We start from the raw sequence: 26,088 nt of genomic DNA on the forward strand, positions 1-26,088 counted from the left end.
AAATTTTTCCCGCTAATAAAAACAAAAGAGGCTTCCTAGAACCGCAAAACGTCAACATCTGTTAAAAACTCGATTTTCGAAATATTTCAATTTTCTTAGCGGGAAGTTAAAAAGAAGAATAATAAAAATATGAAAAAAAAAAAAATAATGAAACATAAAATTTATTTTAATTCGTCCAGCAAAGCGGGCGCGAAACGGCTAGTACTATTATAAAAGAAATATTATTTCAGATTTCTTAATGCGTAAATAAGCAGTCTGATCCAGGAAAACAAAGGACATACCACTAATTATTTAGCGTTAAAATTATCCTAGGATTCGTCATCGTATAAGTAAATGAAGATCGTATTATAAGTTATAATGCCAATGTAACATAAACAAAATCGCGGTCAGTTAAATCCAGTACAAAACTAGACCAAAATATGTCCGTAATATTTCAAAAGCAAACATAATTAAAATTTTCATCATACGCGACTAACAATCGCGGTTATGCGAGTTGAAATTGTTAATAAACTCAGTGACAAACGGCAGAAATACGCCGCCACAAAAACATAAAGTTAATTATTTATTTTTAAACTAGCCACTAGCGTTTGCCGTCTGCTTGATATGTTAGAGATTCTTGCTGCTACTTGGTAGAATGCTTCTAAGATCCTATATTTTCGCAATCTGGTCAAAAGTTCATTGACCTTTATAAAAGGTCTCATCAAACTTTCTACCAAACTTATAATTTGTTTATTTGCAACAAACAATTTACATACAAATAAAAAATTGTGTAGTCTTTAATTGTATCGCATTGCATTAATCGGTAGTGGGCTGATCAATTTTAAAAAAAGCGTTCTTTAGTATTTTTAAATTACAGTAAAAACTAATATTTTTTGTGTTTTTATAATTCATTCATAATATATTAGTAAAATTTATGTTCACCGTAATTGTCATGTATTTTAGAATAGATTGTAACATAATAATAATAGATAATGCATTATATATTATGTGGTGTTTTTTTATAAATAAATTTTGAATATGGCAACAATGACTATATGAATATAAAATGTATGATGAATGAAACTCAAATGTGTTGCTGAAATGTGTATAAGAAACAACATTTAGAGTTTGTTATTTTATTCAATAACAATCACTTTAATCGTATTTCTATTATAATCCAATATGTTCTAATAAAAAAATCTTCGAATTATAATTTAAATGACAGACCAAAACTAGCGTCCGTTCCACAGAACAACAAACAAATTATATGAAACGTCACTTAACACGTAATAGATAATTAATAATCTAAAGAATCTAATCTAAGAAATATGTGTAATTATAGGTCTACCAGAATCTGATGGCAAAAAAAAATTTAAAAATTAGCGATTTTCATATGGCAATAAAAAAAAATTTCATCTGTCAACTGAAATTTCGAGGAATTGTTTTTGGTTTGGCTTCAAATTTCCCTTAAAAAGTGATGAAAATGTCGAAGAAACCCCTTCGATCGCAAGCAAGACATATTGTTTTCAATGTTTATCAAAGAATACTTGATCAACAAGATGCAGAACATACACAATCATCGATATTGAGCCATGTGCAAGCGTTGACTGGTTAGTAGGAATGACACGTCTTGATACTTTGGTTTATGGGATTTTTCGTGTGTATTATATTATGTACTTATACTAAACTTTGGTTTACTTCAGGGGTTTCTTATACTACAAATAAACTTGGATAGTTTTGATTTAGAATTGATCAGAAACAAGATAAATGAGTTTTACACTGTTTCTTTCTCTCAAATAGGGATCGATGAAGAGCGAAAATCTTGTGAACATGTAATAAAAATTGAAAATCAGTTCATAGAACAAGATCAGTTAATTGAGATGCAGGAGGAAAGGTTTATTATAAATACTGCGTTGAAGACTTTTTTTATGGATGTGCAGTATTTGGAACCATTTTCAAATTCTTAATTAATTAATAAACTCATGAACAGAGTAATTGGAGTTTTCATCTAAATTTCAAACCCCACATTCGCCACATTTTCAAAAATTATCATTGGATAAATTTTTATATATTTTGCATGTATCACACACAGAATCAGCCGCTATAAATAAAAAAAGTATTAAAACGTTTTACTCCAATTTCCCCAGTATTGCTAGCGTCAATTTCTTTTTTCCCTTTTTGCCATCAGATCCTGGTAGACCTATATTTATTTACAAGAATAAATAATAAGCATCTTAAAACGACTTGTATCACAGAAAAATGATTAATAAAGATGTACTACGTTCTAGTTTACTGGACACCAACAAACACCGATTCGAATATGTCTCTCGCTAGAATAAAAAAATCCCAATGGGATCACGGAAGACACACTAATAGTTGTATTCCTGGTTCTTCCATTTATCTAAATGGCCTTAGAAGTTCATTGGCAACGGGTAACCTTTCAGTGAATTCCGGGTTATTTACAAGTAATTTTGTGTCAACCTTCAGTACATGTTATGAGTTATTGTCCCAAAATAGAGATGCGACCGAATTTCAAGGTATGCGTCTTTTTATTAATTAATTATTTGTCATACACGAAGATCGTAAAGAGTATGTTTAGGAAACAGATTGCTATCATTCCCGAGTGATATTGCAATGTAATTCAGACAAGAAGAAATGACAATTTTAACAGATGATGAATTATATATATTTATTTATACGTTTTAAAACAATGTGTATGTATAAATATTACAAGAGAATATGACATCACAAATTTAAGACACATGCACATCACTGACATTAGAACATAAGTAATCTATCAAGGGAAAAAATAATAACTATAACTAAAAATATAAAAAATGAAATAACAATCAAAACTAAAAACTAAATGAGTGAATGAATGACTGAATGAATACTTGAAATATACGAGATATTTAAATTAGGTACTACTTTCGTAGCTGCGAAGTTTTATTTAACTCAATGAGATTAGACCACAAGACATATTTCTGGCAAATAATGTTTTTTTTTAATGAGGTAAGCGACATCTTAGTTTTATGAGCACCTAATTATTATAATAAAATCGGTTTGACTATATCGTACAAAAAACTAACAATGAGATGAAATAACTTTGGAATGGTGTTTTTAATACCGGTTTTGTTTGTTATTTATCGTAGGATTATTTCTCTAATACAAACATCAATTAATATATGTCGAGTCCTTTACCCGTTAGTTGTAGCGGAAAATCAGATTATCACTCATTGCCAAATGAATTTTTGCATCAATCATCTTAACGGCCTTAGGCCTATAATCGCCAAATTTTATGACCAGCACCGAAACAAGCGATTTTATCACACGATATTCAAGTAAAAATACGTTTATTCAGTTATATGCGTCTTAGCGCATGCTTAATAGGAATGGAAAAAAACCGAAGGTGTTAAGTATGTAGACATGTAAACATACTTTTGACAGTTTGACAGAGGAATAGCACATTTTTTTACTTGATTTTTCATATAAAAAGAAATGGTAGGGCAACGTCACTTATTCTAGTTTAGTCTAATTAGTACCTAAAATCTAAATGGACGAAAGGTTATTTATTCAATGTATGGTTTAAATATTATATACCGATATTCATACCGACGAAATCATGGAAATCGCTGGAAAGACTAAGACCTTGAAGAGATTGGTATACAATAAGGAAAAATGGAGGACAATGGGAGAGGCCTTTGCCCATAGGCACACAGAATCAATTATCGTAGATTAAGAAAAACAATAACTATTATGTACATATTTTGTTTTTTTAATGTAAGGCTATAAATAATTAAATTAAACGGTTTAAATATCTCAAAATTCAGAAAGCTACAATTAAAATGTTTTATAGGTATTAAAAATCCTCCAGTTTCCTCTTTATTTGACGTAATTATTATGTTTGGTAAAAACGTAAAACTTATATAGTCATTAATTAAAATCGCATTTAATGTTACGTAAGCTTATCGTGCCCGCTTCAGACTTACGTTCGAGTCGCTCATTTACTGGCCCGTCTAATATTCTGACCTTACACAAATATTATTGCTAATTCGATTCAATGTCGTTATGTGTCGGTTGAGGATATTATTCGCAACTAACCTGACTCATCCGTAAACATTTCATTAGGATACTCCAGACTGCAACCTACTATGTATACGTATTGGTCGAGTATTTGTACGGAGCATAAATGGTCCATAAAGATGCAATCCGGGAGGCTTTTTATAGATAATTTTAAACGTACTTGCGGCGTGAGTAATGGATATATTGTGTGTTAAATTATAATAAAATCACTTTACCTATCATATTTCTTTTTTCCTTACTTTATTTATTATGTTATTTGAATTTCTATAAATGTAATGAAGTGTAAATAAATAAATAATTTAATATAGGTCTTGTGAGATGATACAATTCCACAACTAATGAAACGATTTTGCCGAAAAATTTATGATTGACGGCACGAAATTTTAGATTTTAGAATCTATACGTAAGCTACGTACACGCACGCAGTACGCTTTAAAAAAACACCAGAGAAATAGTTTCAGAAATGAGTACACGAAAAAAAACTCTCAATTAACTTGGATGCAACACAAAACGCGGTGTAGGTTATATTTTATTTATTTATTTAACACGTATTTAATAGTTAAAAAAACAATTTGGTCAATATTTTGTAATAAATTATTAATCATTCTACAACAACAAATTCACTTTTATTTTAGAACATTCATATCTCTAATCTATTTTATTTTTAACATATCTGTTAAAACAACTTTTAATTAACATCTTTAATATACAAAGCAACCCTAAAAGCATCAAAATTACTAAAATAACAATACTGATGAGTACACTATAGACATCTAGTAGCGATCTCTCAAACCACGTGGTCTGTTTGGACGGTAAACTCGGCGGTGCAGAGCGATGTCTTGCTACGTACTCCGTCCAATAGATGGCGCTATCCAAAACATCGACGGGTCTGTCGTTCCACAAACTTTGGATTTTACGAGCGTTTTCTTGCATCCTGTAACACAGTGTAACGTATTAAAAAAAAAATTTATTTCTGAAAAATGTTACTACTTCTTAAACATCAGTTTAAAGTTTCGGATACTGACTGATTTTGACAAATTTTATTTAAAATAGAACCTTGTACCGAAAAATAAACTTTATCCTATAGGAAAATTAAAATAAATCAGTGGCACTACAACCTTTTTAGTTCTGGGCCTCAGATTAATGTATCTGTTTCCTGATCATTAGTCAATATAAAAGAGAAGTAGGTGATCAGCCTCCTGTACCTGACACACGCCGTCGACTTTTTGTGTCTAAAGCAAGCCGATTTCCTCACGATGTTTTCCTTCATCGTTCTAGCAAATGTTAAATGCGCACATAGAGTGAAACTCTATTGGTGCACAGCCGGGGATCGAACCTACGACCTCAGGGATGAACTTTATCCTATCAGAAGTGGTGGAGGCCTGATGACCTGTACTCTTACCTTAATCAGTCTCACACAAACAAGCATTTCCCTCAATGGAAGAAAGACAATTTATTTATAATAATAAATAACTGTAACTTGTATATGTATGAAGTTTTTGTGAGAAATTCAACAATCTTTGTCAACTAAACTTACTTTTTTGACGTTAAATATTGTATGGCATCCGTCAAGCTGTCAGCATTTACTTCGTCAAAATATAATATTTTTCCCAGCCCCGATTGTTCAATTGTGGCCGAGTTTGAAAATTGATCCCCAAAAAAGGGTATTGTCAGCAATGGCTTTCCACAATGCGCCGCTTCCGACAGACTTAGCATTCCACCGTGCGAAATAAATGCTAGGACTTTTTCGTGACCTGAGAAATGTATATGTTAACGTAAAATTGTAAACACCGTTAGATTGTAATCTATCTCGCGAGATTATAAACTGTCGAAAGATTGTGAACCTCAGCGTACTGCTTACAATTTAACGTATTATTATTCGGTAGTTATATGAAATTGGTGACATATATATAAATTGTAATATATTCTATATTCTCGTAATATAAGAATTAGTGTCCAGTGTAATGATTTATTTATTTTTATTTTTATGTAATAGGAGGCAAACGGGCAGGAGGCAGGAACCTGATGTTAAGTGATACCGCCATGGACACTCACATTGCCAGAAGGCTCGCAAGTGCGTTGCCGGCCTTTTAAGACTTGGTACGCTCTTTTCTTGAAGGACCCTTAGTCGAAATCTTCGGAAATACTTCAGTGGGCAGCTGGTTCCACATAGTGGTGGTGCGCGCAAAAATTGCCTTAAGAAACGCTCAGTTGTGGAACGACGGACGTCGAGCTGATACGGATGGTATTAAGCTGCAGGTGCAAACAACTCCTTTCAATTTGAAATTTTTAATAAAACAGAGGCCTATGCAAAAGTGATACACAAAATAATATATCAAGTTAATAGTCACACATACTCTCTCCCACACACAAAACACGCACACACCCATAAACATATCGCACATACCAATATTTATAAGTAGGTATTTTATTTTAATAGGGTAGGCCGTTCATGATATTTCTTTGTTAATTGCTTGTGGCGGCGTCCATGCGTCGGGTTGTCTCTCTCCCTAAAATATGGCGAGGGGGCCGATAGCTGGCCATGCGTCATACTCGTGAACGGGTGATACTTGTGGTGACTGGTCGTACTTGAATTCGTGTATGCGGTGATGTTAATTATTTCGACTATGTGTTTGCGTGTTGTTCCCACAAGAATGTAAGTGCGTGCTCCTATTTCACCATGCCTCCTGCTGATAGGGGACAAGTCTTTGTTTTTAATTATGTTATTATTATTAATTACTTAAGATGTCATGTGGAACATGGTGTAATGGTTGCAGCTCCTTACAAACGTTGTGTAAAAAAAAAGGTGATTAAAAAGAGTGGCGGAGAGTTTATTGCCAGTTCTTCTCTTCCGTTCTACGCCCTTGATTTGAGAACTGGCAGTAAATGTAAAATTAGAAGCATTAATATTTATTTCTTTAATGACGAATCACAAGTGTACATTGTGTTACCTACGTGAATAAATGATTTTTGAAATTTGAATTATTATAAATATGGCTTTGTAATTTTTTATAAAAGCTGTTGGCTATCTTAATAAAATAAATAAATATATATTCATTATAATATTTGTTTTATTATAAAACTAGAGGCAACCCCGGCTTCGTACTAGTAGATAGAGGTAGAGGATAAACTTTTCGTTACGTAACGCGTTATAAATATAACCAGTATGTTGTTCTAAACGATGTCGTCGTAAACGGTTTTGACTGTATTAGTCATTATTTTTAGAAAATATTATTCGTTTGTTCTAACGCCCCGCGTTTCTTGAACTCGTTATTCAGATAGGAAAATTATTGTTTAGTTGGATATTCCATTTATAAACGAAAGTTTTGGATTATATATGTCACCGTAAAATTGTAAACACCGTTAGATTGTAATATATCTCGCGAGATTGTAAACTGTCGAAAGATTGTGAACCTCAACGAACTGCTTACAATTTAAGGTATTATTATTCGGTAGTTATATGAAATTGTTGGGAAGTAAAATTAATCTGTAATTGACCAAAGAAGTTTGAATGATAACTAAGTTAGTGTAGTACAATCTACCGAATAATAATACGTTAAATTGTAAGCAGTACGCTGAGGTTCACAATCTTTCGACAGTTTATAATCTCGCGAGATAGATTACAATCCAACGGTGTTTACAATTTTACGTTAACATATACACTTCTATCTAACTAACGCAGATATGGCACAACTACTTAGTAGGTAACTTATCACACAATGTAAATAACTTTCATAATAATATTTATACTATATAATTATTTGCAAATACAGTGTCGAGACTACACATATTTATATCTGGTAACATCTAGTTGAATTAAATGTTTTAATAAAACCTAATTTAAATGACGTTTTCTAATTAACTCCAGTCTCCGCGAAGGTCGTATAGGTAAAAAAAACCAGCCTCGGCAATCTCCGTTTTTTATCGAACCACAAACCTGTATTTACGAATACCGTTATACAAGTATGAGCACTAAACAACGTGTGCAAAGATATTAGAATCAAACATTTTATATCTATATTTAGGTATAGCTTTGTTTGATTGAGCGCTCTATTTTCATTAAATAGTTCGAATTGATACAATCTTACATTGCAAAGCATTTATTGGGGTAGGACATCAATAATTATCAAGATATAGTAGAGTATCTCAAACCGAGAATTTACTGTGCTTATAAGTAATATAAATATTATTTCTTTCGTACTAGTTTCCCTATAAGAACCTGTGCAAAGATATTAGAATCAAACATTTCATATCTATATTTAGGTATAGCTTTGTTTGAGTGAGCGATCTATTTTCATTAAATAGTTCGAATTGATACAATCATACATTGCAAAGCATTTATTGAGGCAGGTTATATGACATCAAGTAGAGTATCTCAAACTGAGAATTTTTACGCAGCTTTTAGCGAAGAGCCTTTACTGTGCTTATAAGTATATAAAGTATTATTTCTTTCCTACCAGTTTCGCTCTAAGAAGCGCATCTGATCGATAGTGACCCAACTCCGTGTACGGACTCGCCTGTACTATTTGCCGGCCGACAACGAATAATATTTCGGCTATATAATACGCAGAGGCAATGAGAACTTGCAGATTCTGATCGTTGTTAGTACACAGAAGGCAAAAGATCACTTGGCCGTTCACCAACCAGATGGACCGATCAAGTGAAAGACTCATCTACTATTATAAGAGACGCTGCACTGGACATAAACCAGTGGAAACAGATTTTCCGCTCCACATGTTTCCTTGCTGACCACGATGCTCAGACATGACCTTCCCACTGAAGAGACAGAGTTTCCCTCTATGATAAAGTTACTTTTAGATCTAAATTAAATACATGATTTGTAATTTCAAACATTACTGTATCTCCTGAATGATATGTCTGTCGAAACAGAAACCAAACAAAGATCCGATGAGGCTATTGACTCAGCTATAGGACCCTTCAAATAAACGCAATAATATAATGCAGGAGTTACAGATACCGGCAAACATCTTGAACAAATGCCCTTGCCTGCGCAGAAGCGATTTTTAGGTATCACTTGGCGGCGTGATTGGTAAATCAGTTGACGTTTGTGTCCCGCGCTGCCCACTCCTAACTCCTCCTCGCTAACTTTCCCCCACTCCCTTGTTTAATGCTCAAGAAGTTTGCCGGTATCTGTAAATATGCATACGGGTAGACCTAGAGTATACTTACATAAGACATCACGTTGCGGGAACCAAGGTCGTGTATAAACATTCTCACTTGCAATATTCGGAGATTCGATTTTCCACAAAACTTTTTGTGGTATCTTTTTAAAGGCATCCAGAAACGCTTGCATTTTCTGTGTACTTAATGTGCTAGCATTTAAATTAGAACCAAAACTCACATAAATTGCCCCGTGAGGTGCTGATGATAGAAATGAGTCTATATCCTGGAAATAAAGGTGTACTAATTAAAAATATGTACAAGCTTGTAATTTGATACGTTCGGTCTTATCATAGGACAATAATCTTCCAAGAAGTGTTTGTTTAACTTTGTGCAATATATATCTGATAGATACATTCTAATACCTATTAAAGACAAATTTAATAACGATATATTTTTTTGTCAATAGAACCAGCCTAAGCTTACGGAACTTATGTTACGTAATTTATACCTATAACATAAAGACACACATGTAAATTATAGGTACGTTAACTTTCCTTATAACGTCACTGTAGAATGATAACCTCATATGTCAAAGAACCATTTATTTTCACTGGTCTGTTTCAAAATGTACGGATAAGTTCTACATAAGTTCTAAATTAACTATTAATTACTTATTGGTAGGATAAACACTATTGTTGCGATTCACGACTGTCAGCTAGCGCTATTCGTCACATAAAGTCCATCATAAGTTATGAGTCCTATGTAGTGTCAAATAGCACAATTTATTTTCCAAATAATTTATGTGCTGCATAGCTATTTGGTACTTTATCCATACATTGTGAAACAGACCCTTGTCAACAATTGAATGACTCCTATGTCATTCAACTGGTATAATCATGAAGTAAGGATTTATTTATGTTATTAATAAATAAGTCCTTTTTACCATCTAAAACTATGGACAAAAACAAATAATAATATTTTAACGAACGTTGACGAAATGAAACATTTTTTTCGTTTCCTGTAAGGGGGCGTCCATAAATTACGTGAGGTGTTTTTTTAAATTTTCTGTACCTACCTAGCTCCCCCCCCTGGTGAGATGTCGTGAGATTTTATTCAACCCCCTCCCCCATCCCCCAATCTCACGTGAGATTTTTCAAATGTGGGTTTCTTAAGGTCGATTTACATCAAACGAGCGAATGCTCATTCTATCCCCACTACATCAAATTCTTCTAGTGTAAACAGGCGTAGAGCATTCTTTCGTTGTTCTTAGTGCGTTCGCAAAGATTCTATAGAATATTCTAAGAATGCTCGTTCGCTTGATGTAAACGGCGCAAGAGCGCGCGAACAGTTGCTTAGAGCGTTCTAGCGTGTTCGGACGTGCTCGCGCCACTGAGCGGTCTTTTCAAAGCGTTCTTGTGTTCTAGCGATTGTTTACGTATCTTATCGATTAAATTATGGATTGGTCTCAAGAAAAATCTCCAGTTGCCAAAAATCGCAAAGTCACTGCTAGTTTGTCATATGCAGGAATCGAGTATCTAAAATTCGTACTTGATTTTCGAATTTTTTCGATGGTCAGAAATAGTAAATGATCAATATCCTCCGGTGCCATTCTACAAAAGTTTTGGAATTGTCCACTTTCTTCTTGTTTTCGCATATCCGTCATTGTTTCACCTACATTATCCAGTGTCCTTCGATGCATTAAATTTATAACCCACCAACGTCTCTTCCGTCTTTTATTTTTGAGTTTTCGCGACAAAATAATAAATGCAGCACTTGCAATAATGATATCGCTGTCAGAGTCAGACATAACGAAGCACTACCAATACTAACCACAGAATTGACACGAATGAGCAAAGAATATTCGATCTAGCTTTTGTTTACACTAAAAGATTACGAAAGAATGCTCTTGTTCTAGCTCTAGCTCTATGTTCGTTTGATGTAAATCGATACCTCTAGCTTTCGTTTACACTAAAAGATTACGAAAGAATGCTCTTGTTCTAGCTCTAGCTCTATGTTCGTTTGATGTAAATCGACCTTTACGTAAACGCGTTGGATTGTTATTGAAAAAAGAAAAAAATTGCATTACATGTTTGGTTCTCTGGACGCGGTTATCATTCCACAGCGACGATAAGTTTTTGCAGTAAAATTAATAGAATTTCTTAAATGTCATAATTTAACTTTATATCTGAGTTATAGTTGTTAAGCGTCGTAAATATCTTTTGATTCGACATATTTGTATGATCTAATTACTTCTTCATATTTGTAGTACCTTATCATTGAGCTCATAAACTACTGTACAGATAAGGCAATGCTACCCAAAACAAACACGTACCTTTGGTATCTGTTTGGCTTTATTAATATGTATTCCGCCAATTTCCACAACTTGTGGGGGCAAAACACGGGCCCCAGTTACAGAGAAATGCTGATACACAAACATCATCATCATTTTCTCCATTATAGCCTCTTCCACATCCCCACGAAATGTAGGTATATGCCTCTTGAATATACTATTAATTGTTTTAAATATTTCAGGCTGCAAAACATGTTGCGCCCATATATTGGTTAAATATGCTTCTATTTTGTGGTATAGCGAGGGATTCTGACCGCCAGTTGAGAAATAAAACGCGTCTGAGGAAAAATCGAACGGAATTCCCAGCCTTGAGTACGACCAAGGCAAGAGCGTGTGTGACGTGATACCAATAATAGGCGCGTCATACAAAGCAGCAGCAAAAGCAGCACCACAGTCACTCATAAATTGTTCAACAATTATCACATCAAATTTCTGCTTCTTATCTAGAAAGTCAACAACCTCCTTACTGGTGACTAGATGCTCACAGTCTTGTCCTACGTGTTGAGGTCTTGCCAAAAAATGATAGTATATATTTATCAAACGCATATAATGCGAGTTAGAACCCTCATATGCCGACATGGGCGGCATCCTTATATGTGGATATCTATCACGGGATAGATCAATAAACGTCATATTAGGCGGCGGGTTCTTTTCCAAGTAGTTGTTCATAACTGTGACGGAGTGTCCCCTGATCGCCAGCTCTCGGAAGAATCTGTCGAAAGCCATATAATGGCTTTTAAGGGGCAGAGTCACGATGGCGAGTACGTTAAGCGCGGCAGCATGATTAAAGAATTGAATCACTATTATAAATACGAAAAGCTTTATCGAATTCATAGCTTTATATTCTAAGGTCAACGAACGCACTTAGCGTGTCGCGAGTCGTTCTCGATCAGAGGACCATGATCAACTGACGATGCGTTTCGACATTCACTACGCTATACATAAATGTAAATCATTATACAAGTTGATTACGTTAGCACACACAAAATCACGCAATATTATGATTCCGACAGAATTTTGCTACAGTCGCGTTCTATAATTGCTGTCTCAACATTTTTGTCTTTAACTTGAAATTCGAAAGCACCTATACAAGTTACAAACACCCTGCAACAATTCTAAGCAGAGTCTAGTATTGAAAAGTAGTTTAAACATATAGTTCTCAACTCTGAGAACCCTTTGAATAACGGCTGTGCAGGAAAATAATTATCTTTCTATGTGTGCAAATAGCAATCGCTTGTGAAGGAAAACATCGTGAGGAAACCAGCATGCCTTCACCTAAAAATCGACGGCGTGTGTTAGGCACAGAAAGCTCACCTGTTAAGAAACAAAAAATCATCGCAGATTGATATAGAAATGTGAGGGTCAGACTTAGTGGCACTGGTTCGTTAGTGCAACATTATTATTGCGGTAAATATGAAGATATTAAGTAATTCATATTACATAGGTAGGTACATAGTTTTAATCTCGTAAAGGAAATTCATGCACTTGGGGAAAATTCTTGCACTTTTGTAATGAGAAACCTTAATCCGTGTCCATCTAAAGATTCTGTTTCATGATATGCAATTATTTGACAGTATGGTAATAGGGATGTTCACTTTACTTCGGATTGTGGAGAGTGGACGCACAAAGACCAAGAGGCAAACCAGGGCCAATTCAGTGAAAAAATGATGAGCAGTACGGTTTTCAAAGAGGTAAAAATACTATCTACTAGCAGCTTTCTCTTTAATTAAGGTAATTGTGGAACATATCGATAGACTCAAGCAGGTATCTGTAGTTATTTTTGACATGAGCCAAGTATTCGATCGCTTAGATTATAGAATTCTTCTTTAAAAGTGTAGGATTTATGGAATCCGAGGATTACCTTTGAATTAGTTAGAAAGTTACACTGGGCGTAAACAATATGTTGAAATCACACATAAGTACTTCCTCTCCTAAAGATATTGAAAAGTCTGTAGCTATGTATTGCCAGAAAGCCGTTCCGCAGGGGAGCATACTGGGAACATTACTGTTTCTTCTGGACATTAATGATTTACCGAATTTGTTTAGTAATAAATGCGTTCTTTATGCGGATGATATCTCAATGGTCGTATCCGAAGAACTACCCGTAACCACAAATCGTTATTAAAGGAAACAGTATAGAATGTCAAGGAATGGCTAGAAGATAATAATTTAAGTGTAAATATTTAAAAAAAAACGACTATATTCAATTACGGAATTATATAATTAATAATAATAAATAAATAATAGCAGATCCAATTAGTTCAAAATCTTCACGTAATTTATATATACGTGTCACGTTGTTTGTCCGCTATGGACTCCTAAACTACCGAACCGATATCAATCAAATTTGCACACCGTGTGCAGTTTGATCTAACTTAAAAGATAGGATAGCTTACATCTCAATTTATACCCGCAATATTTTTTTATTGCAAATATTTGTTTATTATTTGATACAATTCTAACAGATGGCGCTGTGTTAAAAGTATCAACGTTTCACATAAGCTATATCTACCTTTCACATAAGTTTTCCTACCGTTTCCCTTGAATAGTTTACTACTATGTAATATAACAAAACCCTTAGCCACAGCAACGCTTGGCCGGTCTGCTAGTTACTTATAAAATCGAGTTAATTGAAGAAGTTTTTATTACTTAGAAAAAATGTATTAGGGCTTTTGTGGCTATTGGACCTCTTAGGTGTAGGTCATTTTTTTACGAACTTTTGACAGTACCAAGTTTGTAATAATACTAGAAGCAATTATGACTGTAAAAACACATCCAAAATTATTCAAAACATTTGTAAGTTGTCTGTATCTACCCGGCTGTGGGTGCATGTTGCCCCACAATGTATTCACAAAATTGTTATTCCATGGCTATTAAACTATTTAATCACCTTCCTAGAAGTTATAAATCATTGTCGTGTAATGGTTTCAAGGGGAAGGTGATTACATTTTTAAAAGCAAGGTGCCTTTATAGCGTGGGAGTATTTAGACTATAAGGTTGACAACAATTATAAATAACTTAACTAATAAAACTTATTAATGAGAACATTATGATAATTAATATGATATTTGCATGCCTATTTTTATACGGTTGATTGTGCGGCTTTTTGAAGTGAAACTTCTTTAGGCGCATGAGGGTGAAATTTTACGGAACGTCACGAAGATGTGCAGCGTTTTTGTTGTTTGTTGATTTTTTTTTTTCATTAATAAAGATGTGCTAGTATGATATTGTTGTGCAATTATTCATACTCGAACACATGGTGTTTTTAATGCATATCAATATTATTTAATTAAGTAACTAAATTACCATTTTTTTTGTTGTCTTTGAATTTTAATGTGGGCACAGAACCAAGACCTTTTTTTCTAAGACCCATTTGGCTATTTTAGAAAATGGGTAGGTAGATAAGTTAGCAATTATGATAATAATGAATTTGTTATATTATTTGGTAATTGTTACCATATTTATAGTGGTATTTCTATATACAAAACAACAACTAATTTTAGTTCTCGTTTTTAATTAGCCTTAGTATCATTCATGAATATAGAAAGACTGGCAAAATTAAATTATGGGATTTGGGCAGCTCAATTACTCAATAATTAATTTATAAAGAAGTTTCATTTCTGACATGTGTACTTTGTACGCACGCACTTTTTGTGTCATTTGATTAATCAATCTGAATATACCACTTTCTTTGCAAATAAACTTATGTTATCCTGTGATAACCTTAGTGGTATTAATAAGGCATACCATAATAAATAAATAATTTATTAAAACATAAATTTAAACAATAACATAAAATACACAATTTAAATACATATAATTTAAAACAATCGCCTTTGAACAATATAAAGGCAAACGGCTAGAAAAAATAAAAATGCGAAAAACATGATAACTTTATCGGTAAATTCACGGCGGCCATATTTTTTCAATAATTTACTGGATTGTTGAATTGTACTGCTCGTGTTTTGTAGCTCAGACTGTGTGCCCTGGAAAGAAATTACAAAATCTAGTAAATATATATATAATATAATACGAATTTTTTTTAAGATAATTCACACCAATTGACCGAGTCCCATGCTAAGCTGGTGAAGCTTGTGTTATGGGTACTAGACAACGGATATACATACATAGATAGATAGACATATAAATAAATATTTAAACACCCAAGACCTAAGCACAACACCAAATGCTCATCACACAGATGTTGGTCTCAGCCAGGGATCGAACCCGGGACACATGGATTTGCAGTCAGGGATACTAACCACTACACCAATGAGTCGTCGAATTGAATGATATATCTAGAATATATTCTGCTTTCCTAACTTATTATAATCAACACTCGCTTATACGGTGAAGGAAAACGTCATGAGGAAACGGGCATGCCGAAGATCCAACAAGACGGCGTGCGTCAGGCACCTACTTGCTACTGATCAGGAAACAGATAGAGAAATCTGAGGCCAAGACTAAGTAGCGCCACTGTTTTTTGTTATTGATATACCATAGAATAAATAGCGATTATAGACTAGATAGTAGCGATTCAAAACTTTAGCGACAATAGGCGTTTTTGGATGCGTGCGGGTTTTCTTACGACGTGTTAACGAACATAAACTCTGGGATTCGAATGCACGACTCATTGTAATAAATAAATTACACACAGGCTATTTGAGTCGAAAAACATTCTAGTGACATTTGCTATGTAATTTTTAACAGGCGACCGAATTCTAAATGACGGTAACTTTTTTCTGGATAAATTTCAATGAAAAGCCTGTAGCTTCAGTTCACATTGAGCCTGAACAACCGTTAAGTAGTATTGGAGATTAGCGTGTCCATACAGACAAAATATTTTTTTTTGGCCACACAAATTTTTAGATAAATTTATTAATAAGTAGGTTTATTTATATGCACTATATAAATATTAAACACACTTGTCTATTGAATTTCGGTCCAGTTAAAACATTTTAGATGCTGAGATGCGATGCTGAAGGGACTGCATTTTCTGACGTTTAAGAGTTATCGTTAAATGGAAGGAATCATAGAAGAAAGCCAAAGTTAAATAATTTTCACGATTTACGGAGTAAAGCGGGCCATAGACGGACCGCATGTTGACCGCCGCACGGCGATGTGGAGTTTCCATACTAAATTCATATTCGCAATACACGGACCGCTCGAGCAGTTCCTGAGCAATCCGCATGTTGCAGTCGGTCTTAACTGCAACATGCGGTCCGTCTATGGCCCGCTTAAGACATCTAATCAATAATAAGTACATACATGAAGTATACACTGTCAAATTCTTGTGACCGGTATGAAAATTGTATGTTTATCTCCCTTCCTGCTTTAGCTCCCAATAATCTTAAGTTCGCTTGAGATACAATTTGTATACTATAAATTAACTTACATGCACGGCTGTACTTGAAGATACCAGATTATCAAGTGTATCTTGGCTTCTTTGTGTGGTTGCAGCTAGCTGTCTGCTTATTGTTAACAATTGCTCCGTTACACCTATGTAACATTAGACATCTTTAAAAAATTATATACCACATCTTTATCTATAGACTACAAGACCATCTAAAAGTTATAATTATTCCACTAGTTTACATAACAGACAAACAACTACCTCTAGGCATTGCATGGCATGTTTCAGCATTGAATAGTTTGAATATGATTCATATTTATTTATTTATAGCCTTATATCATTATTATACATTATAGTTATTGTTTTTCTTAATCAACGATCACCAATTCTTTGTGCCTTCAGGCAAAGGCCTCCATTTTTCCTTATTGTATACCAATCTCGTCCAGGTCTTAGTCTTAGTAGTAGAAATGGCTGGAATATGATTCATACAACCTGCTTCTAATAGATTTAACAGACAATATTAAAAATTATCAGTTCAATATTCGAAATGTTTCTTCCCTATTTTCATAAGAAACAGAACAAGATGTGTTTGACATTATTTAACAATAAGGTAGAACTCTATTTATATTTTGTATAAAATAATATATATATATAAATACCTGTAGATGATTTGAGCAACCCATCTCTGTCCACTTTTTTATTTCTCAACCGTAAGACTGACTGTTCACCTTCAGGACTCTTCAATAACTCTTCTCTTTGTACCCTTTCTATTTCCAACATGCTATTTATATTTGCTTCTTTGAATTCCTTGACGAGACTTAAATAAATAAAATATATTGTATATTAAAATTAAGGCAATCAGAGGGCTAGGCCAATATGGAACAAGTGGATTAATTTTTTTTTAATCTATACCAAGCAAGATTGGTCACAATGCCAAATGTAAATTAAACTTACCAAGCTTGTAAATGACGCTGTGATGCCAATTCTGCAATAAACCTTGAATCCACTGATTCCTTCACATACAAGTCTAGTTTTTCTAATAAGTCCCTTAAATTTGATATTACTACTCTTCCTTTTTCGTTTAGTTCATTTAACTTTTCCATGGAATCATTGCATTTTAAAATATCCTGAAACAAGAAAATAATAAATAAGTAATACATGTCACTTTTAAACATAACAAGTATTTAATCATATAAGTACAGACGTGAATAATAGCTTTCAATTGAAAGTGGTACTTAGCAGCGGTTTTCACATAATCTTGATATTTAATATCAACTTTATTTGATGTTTCTTGGGATTTAGCCTTTACATATTTTCGCTCAGATTCCATGACTATATTTCCAGAGTGAAGCAATTCTAATCAAATGATTAATGATATGTAAAGAAGTTTTCTAAGTAAAGTACAATCGATGAAGAATAATTGTGGATAAAGGAAATATCCTAGATTCAAAAGTTCTACATAAAACATAAACAGTTGGTCGACAATCGACATTTGCCATAGATACTAGATAGAAGTGGAACAATTTTATTCTATATTTTTTTTTGGAGTTTATGGCCTGGTATCCTAGGCCTTTAGGCCAAATTTATGCTATAAATATAATATAAAGTTACAGATATAATATATGAATGTTATGCATATCACAGACTATAATTATGCCTATTGCCTACTATTAAAAACTCAAATGGCAACAGACAATATTAAAGTAGAACCACGCTTAACACAAAGATAATATAGCAAAAGTGCCTTACCTTGATACGAATAAGTATTTAGTTTTTTATAGTGAAAAACATTAATTTACTCTTGAATTTTCATCACGCAACTTTAACGCTTAACATGGACTTTTTTAATGGTAATTTATTTAATCTTATTCAAGTGAGAGACAGTTTTCAAGAAATAAAGGATGATGTGCTTTTGCACCTCTAAGAGATGTTCTGCAGATAGGACAAAACAATTTAAATTTTTTTGCGGTCAAAAGGCAGGTCGTGCAAAATATATGACCACATATTGTGGCAGAGACGGGCTGTTTTCCAAGATCTTCATAACAAATGGGGCATGTAATTTTTAAAGATTTTCGGTTTCGTTTATTTTTCGTCTGAAAAAATTAAGTTGTATAGGATGCATTTTGGTAATAGAATTCGTATTCTTATAGAATTCTATGAAGAAAATATTATCTATATTCTATTCCTTTCTTCATAGAATTTGGATTTTTTTTGTTCGACAAAACAAACCTTTAAACACCGCTATTCCGTAACTCCTGATAGCGACCTCGAAAGCAACACTTTTAATTTAAAATATAATATTATTTGTTGGATAATGTTTTGTTTTGCTTTATATAAGTCACATAGTACAAGTAAAAGTTTATTTTATTTTATAAATATTATTTTATATTAAAACAACATTAGAATTGATGTATTCGGAATGGAGCTTTTAAGAATTTAGATATATATTTACTCACTTTTGAAATTGTTGTTTTACTTCCTCTTTTTTTATTTTTATTCTTCTTGCCCGATCCTCTAGTAGAAGCCATATGTTTCAACATAAAATGTATAAAAAGAGCATAAATAAATAAAGAGAAGTAAACAAATTTTCTGGTAAAAAGTACTATATAAATTTTAAATTAAACAAGTAATTTCGACATCGCATAAATATTATCAATGTAAGTAAAAATTTCTTCTCAATATGTAAACATAAAGATGACAATCATATAAATAGAACTTTTTAAGGAAACCTCCTTATAGATATTTGATTTAACGCTCCAAAATAAAGCAATTCGAGGAATCGCAACGCTTTACAATTTTAAAAACGCACGCATACGTCCGGTGTCAACGTGCACGGTCGATTCACACTAATATTATGAATATCTTTAATAGATTGGATAGTACATGGATATAAAATACACCACAGAATAGTGGACAAATGATGGTCAAAATGACGGAAGCTCCTATAGTCATATTGAAACACAAATCAAAAATAAAGCGACTCCTGAAAGTGACATGAAATTTGGGAATATAAAAACATTGCTGTTTTTTACTACTTTTATTTCTCTGCAAATCTGAATTCCAAAACTTATTAGGTCACACTTCAATAAAAGGCCGCGCAAGGTAGATGGCTTCGGTCTAGGGAAGCCGGTCATAGGCTATGTTTATCATCCACCAAACACTGGCACCCTTTTGGACCATTTTAAATCACTTCGCATTGCCATCAGCCTCCGCTTAGGAGTTGCCATGTGTACTCTCAAAAAAGTGTCCCTGATGCTTTGAAGTAAGTACTTGGACACCATGGCCTCCATTGCCAAAAGAATACAGGTCGTTTTTCACGCCAAGCAGCGCTCAATGACATTATACGCCGCTCTCTTACCTTCGTCAATGTTCCAGCCATTTTGGAGCCAACAGGCATCGCAAGAGACGATGGCAAGCGGTCGAATGGGATGTCTTTGATCCCTTGGAAGATGGGACGAGCTTTGGTATGGGATGCTCCTTGTGTGGACACGTTTTTCCCATCTCACCTCCCTCGGACAAGCAAAAATACTGGGGCGGCCACAGAGCAGGCGGAAAATTATAAACGGCTCGCATATCAATATTTCCTTCCAACTTCGATTTTGTTCCCTTTGGAGTAGAGACCAGGCGCTAATGAAAGATTTAAGTTGGCGCCTGCTAGATAGTACCTACCGGTGACCCCAGAGCTGGTGCTTTCCTCGGTCAACGAATAGGTATCGCAATACAGCAAGTAAATGCTGCCAGCGTTAAAGGTACACCTCTACTGGGACCAAACTTTTTAAATTTGTTTTTATTAATTATTATTATTACTGTGTAGGTTAAGAAAATTGTAAATACTGTATATTTGATTGATATCATTACTAATTAAGTGACACATTTTTATGTTAATGTTATATTTGTTGATTAAAAATACACTATTTTTATGTATAGTGCTTAAAATATTACTTCAAACACAATGTCAATCGCATCTGCCAGCGTTTTTGTTTTATTCTAGCGCACATTAATTTCCTATTTAACTGGATAAATACAAACATTTTGTTACTATACATATAAAATATATTACGTTATAAGTTACAATTTTAGTAGGAACCCCCTTCACAAGTATAGGCCTTCTCCAAGGAATGGCATTTTTCTCTTACACAAGCCTCGCGCATCGCATTTCATCGTCGTCCTTTCAATGATTTGTTTCGTTTCATCTTCCATTGTTCGAGTGCCCATCGACTTCTATTTTAATTTTTGTCATACTTGACTATGGCTTTTGTCAACCTTCGTTTTTTTTTGGATTCATTTAACACCTAGAATACTGCGCTCAAGACCCCTCTGACAAAATGCTGCTTTATTTACTACCTACTTTAAATATTTGATGTTTGACAAGCGTAGGTAAGGCATGGTATAATCTTATAGTCGAATTTTTAATTAGACGAAGTCAACTGACGTTTACGGTGTTGTCAGTTTTTAATGAAATAAAAATAGTGTTGTGACAAAGTAAAAAGCCCTGAATTAATGATCGGTGATGGCACTAGTCGCCGCGCCGCGATTTGTAATAAGACGTCAAAAAACTGATTGTAGTTACATAGTACTAGTACCTAACTTATATCAGAGCACTTTTATACAATTTTGAAATAGAAATAATATTCTTTTATTGTTTGAAATGATTGACTATTCACACTCATTGTTCATTCATATGATTGAACAAGAACTGAACGCATCACTATTACTTTAAATATGGCAACATTATTTTACAAAGTGACATTAGCTACTGTCAGTTGGCTTCGTCTAATTAAAAATACGACTATAGTTTTAAGGCTCGGTGACATGTCGCTTTTGAATATCTCCAATATTTATACAGGTTTGCTGTATTCTGTGTTCGCCGCCAAGAAAATACTGTTTCTCATAATAAATAATAATACTTCTTCAAAGCCTTGCTTTTACAATATTAGGTCAAAATATACAAGCTCCTCATCCACTTGCCAAGTGGCTTTTCTTCATTCGCTTTTATTGCGCCATCACGTTTGTAAATTATCCACGTCGTCATGTTACAAAAAGCGCGGTAGACGACGACCACATAAGCAATGAGGTCGAATATTGATTAAATAAATTATATGCGGTAATAGTAAATAATTAACATACGACATTTACCATATAATCCTTAGGTTTCCGAATTGTATTACCAAAATCATAATCATCAAAAAATAATACTAGCTAGTATGATTTAAGGGTTAATTCATACTAGCTAGTATTATTTTCTATTAGTCATTATATGTGACTTATATAATTCTTTATATCACCTACAAGAGAAATTACTTTTGGCGTGTTTTTATTCTTTATTATTTTCTAAAAGAAACAGGAAGGTTCATTCAAATGTTGCACAACGCAGCAACACTTTTTCTTTTCAGCTTTAACGGCAACTAAATCTTTGGACTACATCTATATAATAATAATAATCTTTATTTATTTCTCACAAAAACTTAGCACATAAACAAATTGTATTACTTCTGTTTAGGGAAAAAGCTAGTTTGTGTAAGACTGATGCCTGCTAAAGGTAAGAGTACCTGTGTGACAGGTCATCAGGCCTCCGCCACTTCGGATCGACAGAAGGTCTTATACAATACAATACAATATATAGGTAGTAGAGAAAATTCTAGTGAGAATAAACAATCATTACTCGTATTGCAATACTCATAGGAATACACATATAAGGAAACCACATGGGGTATGTGTATATGCGTAAATTATGTGTATGTGTGTGTAATAAAACATACACTGTCTGTGTATGTTTTATTATATAATTATAAATAAAGCTAAAAGTTATTCAACAACATCGTTGAGCACTGCAAAAATTGAATATGCGTTGTAGAGCGCCTGAAAAAAGGAAAATCACAAGATTACTCTGTTGAGTAAAATCCTGAACTATAATGTTTAGTATATGTAAAGTCAAACCCGGACAAAATGATTAAAAAAATTATAACAGTGGACAAAAATTATAGATAGTTAAAAATAAAATTAATAGTTCTCAGGAGTTTGAGCAATGCAACAGATGAACACGTCAAGAGCTTGCTTTGTCGCAACGGACAGTTGTTCCATCGTAGAATTATGGAATTGACAGGTAGGTATAGTGCCACAAACTTTCTTGGCCGGCGCTGAAATTGGTTTTACCGTCTCCATTTTGAAATGTCAGACAAATTTGGTACAATAAATTTTTTTACTATCTACCAACGTCTAATAAAAATCCAACTAAAATGAATAGTCGCAACAATCAATCGCAGTTTTAATTATCGAACGGTTCTGATTGCTAGGTATCTTAAAATATATTATATTAATAGAACAGGTTCTTATGTTTATGTCACATTTATTTAAGCCTAGAACTGTATTTTCTAGACATTTCAATAAATTATTAAGTTAACTTGCATTTTATTTACTGGCAATACTAATATCCATGACAGCGACGCTCTTACGGGCCAAGAAAAGTATGTGGCCCTGTCACTTCTGAGTTCTGTCCACGCATTCGAAGTCTCTAGTAGCTCCTGCATACATGGCAAGTCTGAATAGAGATATCGACCATGGCCGAGTCGCTCTGAAGAAAAGTATGACTGTATGACACACATAATGGTTCTGCTAAGACTGTTTAGAGTCTGTACGGAAAGGAAACCGGTGCGGCAGTTATATTAACTAGTATTATTGTTACAGAGTTTTAATTTCTTCGTAATAGGTTTCAAGATTACTATCGAAGTATAATGAGGTAACAGGGTTGTCAAAGAAGGTAATTTAGCACTGCAGCGACCACAAATCCGCACAGACTCTACGGATTGGCTAAGATGCAAAATAAACGTAGATTTAAGTACCTGACTATAAGTTTGTATGCACATGGTGGCCAAGCCGCCAGCGGTTAATTTAAGTGGCTTCTGCGCAGCTCGAATCACTGTTAATAAATCTCTCTGAAGATCAGAAGGCCATGATGTCCATGCACTCTCATACGCTGCTAATGCTATACCTTCGCTCTTTAAAAATAAATATCTTCTTATTAATTAATTAATTAATTCGTTTGATTTGTGATTATAGGAAAATAACTTCAAATTCTTGCAAATAATATAAGAAAGATGAAGTTTTACGGTATTTCAAACAATTGTCTACTTTTAATCATACTTTACGTTATATTTATTACAAATTTGAATGTTTTTAATTTGGATTTTGATTGGATTATATTTATTTTAAACTTACCTTTTCAATTAACTTATCACCTAAATAACAAAATATGTACGCGTTTAACAACGCAACTAAAAGAAAAGCAATGAAATTTGCTAAGAGAGTTTTCTGCTCGCGCCCAACCTGGAAATGTATTTAAATTTAAGATAAAGGAAAATGTTTTTACTTTGTGGCTACGCATACTTACAACTGTAACCATGAACGCGTTCAGACACAATTCTATCGTCACAGCTAAGTTCTGTATTAAAAAGAATTCTTTGAAAATGTTCGTAAATGTATTTGAGTATCTGTAAACAAGACCAGGGTCATTAGACTTCATAAAGACTAGAAACACTTCTGGTTAAAGCGTCTTTAATACTTCCATCTCATTAAAAACATTACCTCATTAAACGTACATGCTTTCTAATTATTTTCGTAAACTCCACCCTCATAGCAATCTCATTATCCGCAGAATGAACCAAGCTCCTTATTCTTTCTTGTAATTCATCCAACTGATCGCAAAAGTACATGATTATTGTACATACAATCCCTTGCACAGCGAAAGCTCGATACATATGAGGTACGACAAAAGTGATAGCTATTATTTGATTTGCCAAAATTAAATTCATTTTACTCTCCATGGGGTCGAACGGCACCCATAGTTCAACGGTCATTTCTCCGTGATATTGAGCCAAAAAACAAAATATCGACACAATTATAGTAGACAGAATAGTTATGAAAATTATATGTGCAGGCATGAACTTCACTCTCTCTTCGCTCACTTTATCGCCGGAGTATTTAATTTCGTTAATTAATTTTTGTAACTGTGATCTTTTTACGACAAAGAAGAATATTTTAAGTCCGAAATTGTATGCGACAAGTGTTTTATCTAAATTTGCCATCAGGACAAGTGTATCATCTTTGATTTGAAAGGTACCGATTCCGGTGATTATAACATAAATTATTGCTAATATGTGTAACGTAATTTCGTAAATTTTATAAACCGTAGAATTTCGTTTTGGCCATAAACCAACATAATAAAGATATTTTTCATTAAAATAAAAAAAATCTTCTTTGTCAATAAATAGGTCTAGCTTCAACATTTTTGCTAGAAATTGTGATGTGCATAGATATTAAAAAGCAATTTGTTTCGTTCTGCAATAAGGGAATAATTGGTTGATCACTATTCATTATTGGTGAACTTTGTAAGACTCAAGTTTTATAACGATCTGTTCTACAAGCGCTTAGCTTGAATTATTGAGGTAATGAACAAATGCAACTAGTTAATTCACATTCAAAGAAAATGTAACTTTAATTAACCTTGAATATTTTTTAAGGCCTAGGTTGATATTCAAATCAGATCAACTCAAATCAAAATCATTTATTCATATAGGTAACACAATGTATGCTTATGAACGTCAAAAAAGAAATACATATTAAATGCTTCGAATTTTACATTTACTGCCAGTTCTCAAATCAAGGGCGTAGAACAGAAGAGAAGAACTGGCAATAAACTCTCCGGCACTCTTTTTAATCGCTATTTTTTTGGTTTATATAATGTTTGTAAGGAGCTGCAACTATTACACCATGTTCAACACGACATCTTAAGTACTTAATAGTTAATGAATAATAATAAAATAAATTAAAAACAAAGATTTTTCGTCATCAGGCATGATGAAATAGGAGCACGCACTAACATTTTCGTGGGATAAACACGCAAATACATAGTCGAAATAACTCACATCACCGCATACACAAATTCAAGTCCGACCAGTCTCACCTCAAGTAGCACCCGGTCACGAGTATGACGCATGGCCAGCCATCGGCCTCCTTGCCATATTTTAGGGGAGATACAACCCGACGCATGGATGTCGCCACAAGCAATGTCCTTTTAAGCCTATTTAATTTTTATTTATCTTTAATTGTATTGTGTGTATTAAATAACTTTCAATAAAGACAATCACATTGATCGTATGGACGAAACAGATATAAACCACAATTAAAAATATCAATTACCCTT

At 33.5% G+C, this 26,088-nt stretch overlaps 3 protein-coding genes and 1 long non-coding RNA gene across 5 annotated transcripts; 1 reads left to right on the forward strand and 3 right to left on the reverse strand.

The window, feature by feature from the left end:
* Positions 1 to 1,319: 1,319 nt before the first annotated feature.
* Positions 1,320 to 2,078, forward strand: LOC125049563. Its single transcript, XR_007117024.1, has 2 exons — positions 1,320 to 1,589; positions 1,683 to 2,078. It is a non-coding gene; the product is annotated as an uncharacterized LOC125049563 (long non-coding RNA).
* A 2,563-nt stretch (positions 2,079 to 4,641) lies between these two features.
* LOC125049621 (UDP-glycosyltransferase UGT5-like) lies at positions 4,642 to 12,458 on the reverse strand. 2 transcript variants are annotated; one of them, XM_047649012.1, is made up of 4 exons: positions 11,519 to 12,455; positions 9,253 to 9,469; positions 5,600 to 5,816; positions 4,642 to 4,996 (listed from the first exon to the last, which is right to left on the reverse strand). In XM_047649012.1, the coding sequence occupies exons 1-4, from the start codon at positions 12,368 to 12,370 to the stop codon at positions 4,711 to 4,713; spliced, it is 1,572 nt and encodes a 523-aa protein (XP_047504968.1). In that variant the 5' UTR covers positions 12,371 to 12,455; the 3' UTR covers positions 4,642 to 4,710. The 2 variants fall into 2 exon arrangements, with proteins under 2 accessions (XP_047504968.1, XP_047504969.1); XM_047649013.1 differs by lacking the exon at positions 4,642 to 4,996 and having other exon boundaries at positions 5,665 to 5,816; positions 9,425 to 9,469; positions 11,519 to 12,458.
* A 2,827-nt stretch (positions 12,459 to 15,285) lies between these two features.
* LOC125049834 (vesicle transport protein SEC20) lies at positions 15,286 to 18,367 on the reverse strand. Its single transcript, XM_047649303.1, has 5 exons — positions 18,094 to 18,367; positions 17,844 to 18,016; positions 17,549 to 17,706; positions 16,932 to 17,035; positions 15,286 to 15,522 (listed from the first exon to the last, which is right to left on the reverse strand). Exons 1-5 carry the CDS (start codon positions 18,217 to 18,219, stop codon positions 15,358 to 15,360), a joined length of 726 nt encoding a protein of 241 aa, XP_047505259.1. The 5' UTR covers positions 18,220 to 18,367; the 3' UTR covers positions 15,286 to 15,357.
* A 4,110-nt stretch (positions 18,368 to 22,477) lies between these two features.
* Positions 22,478 to 25,193, reverse strand: LOC125049634 (odorant receptor 67c-like). Its single transcript, XM_047649029.1, has 5 exons — positions 24,471 to 25,193; positions 24,277 to 24,376; positions 24,105 to 24,212; positions 23,729 to 23,884; positions 22,478 to 22,748 (listed from the first exon to the last, which is right to left on the reverse strand). Exons 1-5 carry the CDS (start codon positions 25,169 to 25,171, stop codon positions 22,695 to 22,697), a joined length of 1,119 nt encoding a protein of 372 aa, XP_047504985.1. The 5' UTR covers positions 25,172 to 25,193; the 3' UTR covers positions 22,478 to 22,694.
* Positions 25,194 to 26,088: the final 895 nt, after the last annotated feature.

The sequence above is a fragment of the Pieris napi genome, chromosome 5 (genome assembly GCF_905475465.1).
Source record: "Pieris napi chromosome 5, ilPieNapi1.2, whole genome shotgun sequence".
In the NCBI taxonomy this organism is placed as follows: Eukaryota; Metazoa; Arthropoda; class Insecta; order Lepidoptera; family Pieridae; genus Pieris; species Pieris napi.

Excerpts from the sequence above, each read along its gene's own strand:
- LOC125049621 (XM_047649012.1), bottom strand. The coding sequence starts at position 12,370 with ATGAATTCGATAAAGCTTTTCGTATTTATAATAGTGATTCAATTCTTT. Across the intron at positions 9,470-11,518 it reads AAGCCAAACAGATACCAAAG|GATATAGACTCATTTCTATC; the intron begins GTACGTGTTTGT and ends CTTTATTTCCAG. Across the intron at positions 5,817-9,252 it reads CCCGCAACGTGATGTCTTAT|GTCACGAAAAAGTCCTAGCA; the intron begins GTAAGTATACTC and ends TACATTTCTCAG.
- LOC125049834 (XM_047649303.1), bottom strand. The coding sequence starts at position 18,219 with ATGGAATCTGAGCGAAAATATGTAAAGGCTAAATCCCAAGAAACATCA. Across the intron at positions 17,707-17,843 it reads CAGCGTCATTTACAAGCTTG|TCTCGTCAAGGAATTCAAAG; the intron begins GTAAGTTTAATT and ends TATTTATTTAAG. Across the intron at positions 17,036-17,548 it reads GTTGCTCAAATCATCTACAG|GTGTAACGGAGCAATTGTTA; the intron begins GTATTTATATAT and ends AATGTTACATAG.
- LOC125049634 (XM_047649029.1), bottom strand. The coding sequence starts at position 25,171 with ATGTTGAAGCTAGACCTATTTATTGACAAAGAAGATTTTTTTTATTTT. Across the intron at positions 24,377-24,470 it reads AAGCATGTACGTTTAATGAG|ATACTCAAATACATTTACGA; the intron begins GTAATGTTTTTA and ends TCTTGTTTACAG. Across the intron at positions 23,885-24,104 it reads GTGATAAGTTAATTGAAAAG|AGCGAAGGTATAGCATTAGC; the intron begins GTAAGTTTAAAA and ends TTATTTTTAAAG.